The sequence below is a fragment of the Juglans regia genome, chromosome 7 (assembly GCF_001411555.2).
Source record: "Juglans regia cultivar Chandler chromosome 7, Walnut 2.0, whole genome shotgun sequence".
Taxonomy (NCBI): domain Eukaryota; kingdom Viridiplantae; phylum Streptophyta; class Magnoliopsida; order Fagales; family Juglandaceae; genus Juglans; species Juglans regia.
The window spans coordinates 18,277,727-18,286,523 of record NC_049907.1 but is presented as its reverse complement, the minus strand read 5'-3'; the positions used below and the strand labels follow the sequence as shown (position 1 = coordinate 18,286,523).

The following is an 8,797-nucleotide window of genomic DNA, read 5'->3' as shown; positions in this document are numbered from 1 at the left end:
CCAAAGTCAATAAAGTATCTTGAAAGTTTGTAAATGATTAGAGAGCATAGAGATTCGAGAGCTTTTCTCATACCTGGAAATTGCTATATATATCGGGAGTCTGGAGGGGACATATCATGTCTGCCCTTGTGGAGTCTGTGTCTTTTTATTAGTCTTTTTGTTAGAGTCATTCAATGCGGCGTGCCTCTGCGACGGTGTCATTAATATGGTGTATAGCTCGAGTAGTGGTGTTCTTAATGCGGCATGATTTCCCGATTTGCCTTACCGTGCTGATATCCTTGGTGGTTCATCAATGTCTTCTTGTCAGAGGATCGAGGGTCTCCCTTACTTCTTGACAATTTATGTGGATAGGTACTCAAGGGCTAGACATTGTTCGAGGAACCTCCAAGACACCGAGCCCCATCCCCTGCAGTACGCTTCCTCATGGTGGTTGCGTCTATGGGAGTCTACCCGTGGGTCGGGCCGAAGAGTCTACTTGTTCTGAGCTTGACCTTCATTTTTTACTACCTCAATTACCATGCTCAGGCCCACTAAGATAGATTGGGGGGAACCTCTTACAATTTACAATTCTAGAGTGTGCAAGTTTCACGGGTTCCTTTTGAAAAAAATGGATAAATTTGGCATGCACATGAAAAAAAATTATTTTTTTAATAATAGACCTAATTTTTGTTTTCAAATAGAGTGTGCAGGGTTAGCTGCTTACACATTGATCTAGGATTGTATCTAACATTAGTCGGAGTGATCTCAATGCTCTAATGATTAAATCATCTAAACACAAAAAAAAAAAAGCTATAAGGACATGAGAAAGCTCATTTGTTAGCTCAAGGGAATAAATACATATTGAATGTGTATATACATATCGAAACTTCATTTTTTACAAACGGGACGTGAGGCATATATAGGATCATTGGTATAGTAGTACGTTCTGTCGTGCCAAGTGATTGGGAAACTACCTGCATGGACACACTGATCCTTAATTCGGCTAGGAAACTACCTGCATGGACACACTGATACTTCGGCTAGCTAGTTTACTTGGCTCGACTCTTTGAGCCTATTTCGTTTATGTACCCTATTATAATTAAGCTAGTTTCAAATTAGAACCAATGATTAATCATATTGGCAAATCTTAAGTACTATTGATTAATGTCATGCATTTAAAGTAGTTGATAGAAGATCAAACCATTTTAAATATGTACGTACGTGGCACCTAAGTATGATTTAGAATAACATCATGAAGATTTAGTATATATGAAGAGTTATATATATAAAATCAAATATCAAACTAATTAATTAGAATCTTAATTAATATAATTGGGTAGCTATCAACGATGTTGTTCTATCTTATTCCAATATGCACTTTGTTGGACGGACCTCAATCCGTACAAATTTCCCAACTTCGATCCATATATACCAACTGATCTGATCATCATGATAGATCTCTTTCCTAATTTCCTGATTTAATTAGACGGACGGCCAGTAACTACTTTAATTTTACCTAATTAAATTTACGCCTTTTTATCTTCCAACCCCAATTTAATTGCTTTTAATTCTCCAACAAATTAATTTGAATATATATAATTTTGCATATATATTTTATAGATCATTTCCGACTGAATTCCATCGCCGACGTCCTCTAAAGTCGTCAGTACATTCCGATCAGTACTTCCATATATACTTCAAACTAATTAAACCGAATGGACAGTTTTTCAATCCTAGAAAAACTAAATTAGGTTGCCAAAATAAAAATAATAAAAAAGAAAATAAAGAGAAATTAATAAAAACAGCCTGTAAGCATTATTAATCCCATGGTTGAAGCATATATGTTGGGTGAGTCAAATGACTTCAAAGGACGCAGAGGCCGTGATTGCCGCCTGGGAATGACATGTCCGTCTACGCAACACTTCATAATAAATATTAAACAAATTATTAAATTTTCCAACAAAAAAATAATAATAAATAGAAATAGAATTAATAATTTTCAATTTTAATTATTTTTCATCACCGCAAAATCAGCAAGAAAGACCGTCACATCTGCCGTCCGTACTCCTCACTTTGCCCCCTCCGATCCTACCAACAGCTTACGTGTCACTCCAAAGCTACGGTTAACAACTGTTAAAAAGTCTGTTAGACGCTCAGAAGAAGCACGGACATCAACAGTAGTGGGAAAGGGTGGCGTGTCGCTCGTTCGATAAGTGTAAAACGGTTAGTGGCAGTTAGGGATGGTGGTTAAAAGTGCCGTTAGGGTTAATTGATTGGTAGAAGAAGTGGAGCCCCCTGGGTTGGGTTGGGTTGGGTTCGTTTTGTGTAGGGAGTTGGTTGTATTGAACCTAACCAGGGTCAATATCGCTGAGTTACTTAACGTCGTTACTACGTACAACCAGTCAAACCGAAAATGATTTAATTATAAGAAAAAATAAACAGTTAGTTAACGGTAGGGAAACGTTTCTTTTCGTTTGTTTGGTTTTGGTGCTGGTCTCTTAGCTTTATCGGCCTATAAAAGCCGTGTTCTTGAGGATGCCTTTCTGACTCTCTCCCATACTTGTTCTTCTTCCTCTTCTCTTCTGCTTTCCTCTGTAACTTCTCCTCGGTATTCGTGTCGGTCTCTTCCCTCTACTACACATATCCCCAGAGACACGGAGAGATAGAGAGAGGGAGAGACAATGGCCGCGTCCAGGAAATGTGTCGGGCTATGCTCACTGGTGCTGGTAATGATGTTGTTCGTTGGGGCAATGACGACGGTAAGGACTGACCAGATCCCAGAAACCAGGTGATTTTCCCTCCCTTCCAACTTCACCACCACTCTCTCTCTCTCCCTCTCTCTCTCTCTCTCTCCCTCCTTCCTCTGTGTGTGTGTGTGTGAAGTTTTGTAGAGTACATTGTGACTTGTGAGAAGCAGAGCGAGATTTTCCTCTGTTTCGATTTTGTGCATCACATTTCCGGCCATTCCTTCGGATTCGGGATGTTTCTGTGTTTTCGGGTTCTGGCGCTTTAGCACATTACATTACGTGGTTTTTCTCATCTTTTTGTGAAATAATTGGAACAAACTAAAAATCTAATAAAGCTCACGTTAAATGTACGTTTACACTGCTCCTCATTGACCGCCTTTGCGGACTCCATTAAGTACTAATGCTCTTTCATCCCCCAAGCTTTCATTGTACACTTTTTTCTCCGCATTTCTTGATCTTATCTCTTAGGCCCACCTAACCTTCCCCTACAAAAATGTCACATTAATTTTAGGAGACTCCTATTAAAGCCTCTGCTAGATTAGGCGTAATGGCGTCTCCTCTAAACTCACGGCCCGTACAAATTAACCCTTCATGATACTTTTAGGCTCAGATATTGACTTTTCTTTCCTTCGTTTTTTACAGCAATGGAGGGACAGAACAATTGCAGAGCTCAAGCAACAACTCGTCAATGGTGGCGAGGTCAGTGACAATATATATATATATATATATATATATATATAAATCTCTCAAAAAACTGTTAGTGGCTAAGCTACCAAACAAAGAACAAACTGCCCAGCCCAACGTTAACATCACTGCTGAGCTGAGCCGTTGCTTTTGTGCAGTGTGTTGTGTTTTAGACCGTTGGATAAATTCTCACGTTACAGTCGTGTCCAACCTTAAGATAACAATCTCAGCCGTTGAGATCCAGATCCCTAGATCTGGATCGTTTATTCCGTTAAGTTTTTCTTTGGATACCTTCCCTGTAATAACGGATTGTGGGAAGAGAGAACACTCAAACTCTCTATCCACACATTCCCATATTTACCCTCACACAATCACTTAAATTCCAGTGTATTTATTAATGAAATTATGAAACGAATCGTATTTTTTATTAAAAAATTTTAATTATAAGCAATTTTATACATTAATATACGTACTTATCTAATATAATTAGTCAAAAAATAAATCTAAAATAATATTAATTTAAATTTAAAATATAAAAATAATAATAATAATATATAGATAGGTACATAAACTTATTTATACATGATAAAATTCTTTTTTGTTAGGATTTTTGTCTTCGCCGCCGACGACTGGCTCGCCGTTGCTCTCTGTTTTGTTTTTTTTATTATTTTGGGAGGGGGGGGGGGGGTGAGTAAATGACCTCGAGCATTGCGCACCAACACTAATACCAGCTAGCTCTCTGCCCCCAACTGTACTTGATGTAGCCTTGTCCAATTCCCATTCTATCTACCACTACTCTACACACGTGTCATTTTCTAATTTTCCCACGTAGATAATATACCCCTTGTAGTAAATTACTTTGTACGTTTTTGTACCTTGTTTGTTATAGTAATTATTAATTAATGTTTATTTGTTTATTTTTTTGGGTGTGTGTGTCGGTTGGCTATTCCAGTTCGGACATAGAGGTGGAGGGACTCAACGAGCATGCAGTGGATAATCCAGACGAGATTGCTTCCATGGTCGACATGTGGGCCCCTCTCTCTCTCTCTCTCTCTCCTTTATTATTTTTCACCATTTTTTTTAATCTCTTTTATTCACGTCTAAAAAGTTCAACGCAGGGCAGCTCTTATTCATCATGCCTTATTAAAATCATATTCTAATTACCTTAGATACAAGACATAAATAACATTTTTCCAATACCTACTACCCATTTGCTATTTTCTGGAAAGTGTTTGGTCGCAGCACATTTCTTAGTAGTTAATGAGAATTACCAACACATTAACTAGTTTTTCTTTTTGTATGAGTTTGATTAATTATAATTTGCATTTTGTGCCGTTGAGATCTTTAATTTTGTTTTTAATTTTTCCACAGTGAGGCTACCCACAAAGAGAGGAATAAGCCCACCAACGTTTTCCTTTCCTTTTTGATCTGCTACAAGTCTTTTGTCTTAACGTGTCATGTTCTTTCCCACACTCACATGCCCTTGGTGATATGAGATCCGTATCTCTCGTACATTAGATACAGTCCCCTCACTCTGTCTCTTTCCCTATCCCATTATTTCTTGCTCGTCTAGTACTTGCAAAGGTACGATGCTTCTGTGCATACGCGGTTGGATGCATAAGAGTATTAGCATCCGGCTATTTCCTTTTTATTTTTTTTCTTTAATGAGGTACTTTTTTAATATGGGGCAGCCTTTTTTAAAAAAATATTTTGTTAGTCATGTAAACAAAAACTACTTTTTTTGTTAAATAATTCATTTTTATTAATAATAACACATTATCACAGCCCTGATTTACCCATAAACTATTTACCGGAAGAGAAAGTGATCATTCTAATACGAAATGGATAGGACTGCTTTCTAATACTCTTGTGCATTCAACATCGTCGGCAAAGAAGGATTGTACCTTTTCAAGCACTAGGAGAGCAAACATATTTAGGAAGAGAGGATGTGAATGCTCATACATCTACTTCTAGTTCTACTCCATATAGGCAACTGTTTAAAAATCAATAGGCTTTTTAATCATGTCGGTGTGTAATCTGATTGGAAAGTTGCTTTATAATATTCTACGTACGTGTGGATAAGGAATATGTTTGTTGTAAAACTAGTAGCTAACAAAGATGATACAAGCTCTTACAAAAATGGGTGGCTCCATGTCAAAAGATGATATCGACAGAAACCTGTTGATATTAGAGCATCCTTCCAAGTTTATTATAATTATTGTCTTCAGTTGTGGTTGAATATTTATTTCTGCAGAACATAATGCCAAACATGAGTGGGTAGAAAAGCTCAGTTACTCTACTATATTGAAAATGACCCAATTGTGATCATTGGAAAAATTTTATTTTTATTTTGTCTTTGTATGTTGCCTGTTCAAAGCTCAGATTTTGGTAGGTGTAACCCAAATTAATAGGAGGAAAGAGGCAGAGGAGGAAAATTAACACCACCGACACACTACAGAGGAACTCCCAGTCTTTTCACACTAATAATTGTGTTACAGAATAGTATTGAAAACAATAAACATGAACAAATAGTTGAATTTCCGAAGCATCTTTCGCCTGAGACAGTTGTTAACATATTGAATAAGATGCAGTTTTGCATATATCATTTGTCTTAAACGATGGTTGAACTGCTTCTGGAACATTAATGGTGGGAATTAAGTCAGTGTGTTTGATATGACAGGAGCATCCGCAATAGCACTGAGAGAAGGAAGCTGGGCTTCTTCTCATGCGGAACCGGCAATCCCATTGATGACTGCTGGCGCTGTGACCCCAACTGGCATCGTAACCGCAAGCGCCTTGCAGACTGTGGCATTGGATTTGGAAGAAATGCGATTGGTGGCCGTGATGGCCGCTTCTATGTGGTCACCGACTCCAGCGACAATGACCCTGTCAACCCCAAGCCTGGCACTTTGCGCCATGCTGTTATCCAGGACAAGCCTCTCTGGATTGTGTTCAAGCGTGACATGGTTATAAAATTGAAGCAGGAGCTCATAATGAACAGCTTCAAGACCATTGATGCCCGTGGGGTCAATGTCCACATTGCTAATGGAGGATGCATCACGATCCAGTATATTACTAATGTTATCATTCATGGTCTGCACATCCATGACTGCAAGCCAACTGGCAATGCCATGGTGAGGAGCTCCCCAAGTCACTTTGGGTGGAGGACAATGGCTGATGGCGATGCCATTTCCATTTTTGGCTCGAGTCACGTATGGGTTGATCACAATTCCCTCTCCAATTGTGCCGATGGCCTTGTTGACGCTGTCATGGGCTCAACTGCAATTACCATTTCCAACAACCACTTTACCCACCACAATGAGGTGTGTTTGATTGCATTTCTCCTTGACTATATTGTTAAAATGTGCTTCTGTAATTGGAAGACTGACATTGTTAATTATGTTTCGGAAAAAAAAAAAAAAAAAACAGGTGATGCTGTTGGGCCATAGCGACTCTTACACGAAAGACACGCAGATGCAAGTGACCATTGCCTACAACCATTTTGGAGAGGGACTTATCCAGAGAATGCCAAGGTACTATGTTACTTTTATTTTTCATATTAAATGCATTCTGTTTTCTCTTTCTTTATTTCTGCCTATTTACTTCTGTCTATCCTGCTGATACATGCATCTTTCACTCTTTATTATGATAAAAAGTTTTGTTCAAAACACGATTTTGCCTTGTGGTTGCCGGCTGGAACAAGAATATCTTGCTGAGAATTTATTTAAGAAGAAATAAAAGAAGACTTTGTTCATGTTGTTTTGGCTAATTTTCTATAATGCTTTTGATTAATCTGACAAGATTCCAATATATTATTACTCCAGGTGTAGACACGGATACTTCCATGTTGTGAACAATGACTACACTCACTGGGAGATGTATGCCATTGGTGGAAGTGCTGAACCCACCATCAATAGCCAGGGTAACAGATATGCTGCACCAACCAATCCCTTTGCAAAAGAGGTATGTTCAAGGGCTTTCGTCATTAAAATGAGGCTAAATCACATACTTAAATTCATTGATTGTGAACGACACATTGCCTTGGGCAGGTGACAAAGAGGGTGGAGACAGCTCAAACCAAGTGGAAGAACTGGAATTGGAGATCAGAAGGGGATTTGTTGTTGAATGGTGCCTATTTCACTCCATCAGGAGCTGGAGCTTCAGCCAGCTATGCCAAGGCCTCAAGCTTGGGTGCCAAGTCCTCTTCTATGGTCGGCTCTATAACATCTGGTGCCGGTCCACTTGGCTGCCGCAGAGGCCACCAGTGCTAGTGTCATCCATCCCAAGTCAATTAAATTGGCCGAAGAACAGGCCACTAGAGAGTCATCGGCCTCTTCGTTTGATTTTTCAATATTACTATATTACAGCAAGAATCCAATATCCACATTACATCCATTGTTTCATCATCTCCCTGTTTCACATATTTTGACAAGTGTACATTTTTTACACATGTCATTATATTGTTGCAACCTTGTCCCACATTCCAGTTTGTTGATCCCTCTGTTACTTCTCAACCTCGGCCTGCTTCAACTTGATGAAAGAAACCCTATTTTTAGGAGCTGGTGCAGAAGCGTTGTTCTTATTTGTTTTCTTTCTTGCCCCTCTCAGCCTTCTAACCACCATTGGTCCTCCCATCTGTGTCAATCTTGGTCCCCCCACAAACTGTTGTCTCTTGGGTTTATAGCATTCTTTGAATGCTTTGAGTTACTCTTCGTGTCTTTTTTTTTTTTTTTTTTGTACTTTGCTATTTTTTTTCTTTTCTCGATGTGTTTTTTTTTTTTTTGTCTAGTAATACGAGCAAAAAGTATGAATGTCAAACTGGAATTACCAAAAGACTTTTGTTACAGATGATGATGCATAGCAATAGCAGTGATGTTCTTCTCTCTCTTTTTTTTTCTTTCGTCTTTTTCTTTGGCAATCAACTAAAGCAATCTTTTACTTTTTGGGTTGAGATTGTGTGTTATCTTTGTTGTGTTATTATTATCATTATGCTCAGCTGTCGATGTTCTTTATTCTACCGGCATTTGTGATTCTTCCATGTGCGCGCGCACCATGCAAACTCACATGACATTAACTCATTTAACTAACTTACTATCATCACATGATGACCTTTAGCTTTTTCACCTTTTGATTGTCGAGGAATTTCTTCTGCTCTATCATGAGTTCCCAGGCCATTTTGTAAAGTGAAAACAAATGAAAATGAGTAGTTACAATTTGAACTTAACATTAAAATCCCTAATCAACCAGGTAAAAGTAATGGATTTATCAAAAAAATGCAGAACATGAAGGTAGTGACTCAAACCCCCACGAGCAAGACAAAGACTTAACGATGATGACCCCCACTCTTAACATGTCTGTGTTGATTTGTTCATGGCTAACTGAACGAC

General features: G+C 38.4%; 1 protein-coding gene across 1 annotated transcript; it reads left to right on the top strand.

The window, feature by feature from the left end:
• Positions 1-2,530: 2,530 nt before the first annotated feature.
• On the top strand, positions 2,531-8,261 carry LOC109005675 (probable pectate lyase 8). Its single transcript, XM_018984704.2, has 7 exons — positions 2,531-2,767; positions 3,369-3,425; positions 4,363-4,437; positions 6,091-6,733; positions 6,840-6,943; positions 7,235-7,373; positions 7,460-8,261. The coding sequence occupies exons 1-7, from the start codon at positions 2,661-2,663 to the stop codon at positions 7,679-7,681; spliced, it is 1,347 nt and encodes a 448-aa protein (XP_018840249.1). The 5' UTR covers positions 2,531-2,660; the 3' UTR covers positions 7,682-8,261.
• The last annotated feature ends 536 nt before the right edge of the window (positions 8,262-8,797 follow it).

Excerpts from the sequence above, each read along its gene's own strand:
- LOC109005675 (XM_018984704.2), top strand. The coding sequence starts at position 2,661 with ATGGCCGCGTCCAGGAAATGTGTCGGGCTATGCTCACTGGTGCTGGTA. Across the intron at positions 4,438-6,090 it reads ATTGCTTCCATGGTCGACAT|GAGCATCCGCAATAGCACTG; the intron begins GTGGGCCCCTCT and ends TTGATATGACAG. Across the intron at positions 7,374-7,459 it reads CCAATCCCTTTGCAAAAGAG|GTGACAAAGAGGGTGGAGAC; the intron begins GTATGTTCAAGG and ends TGCCTTGGGCAG.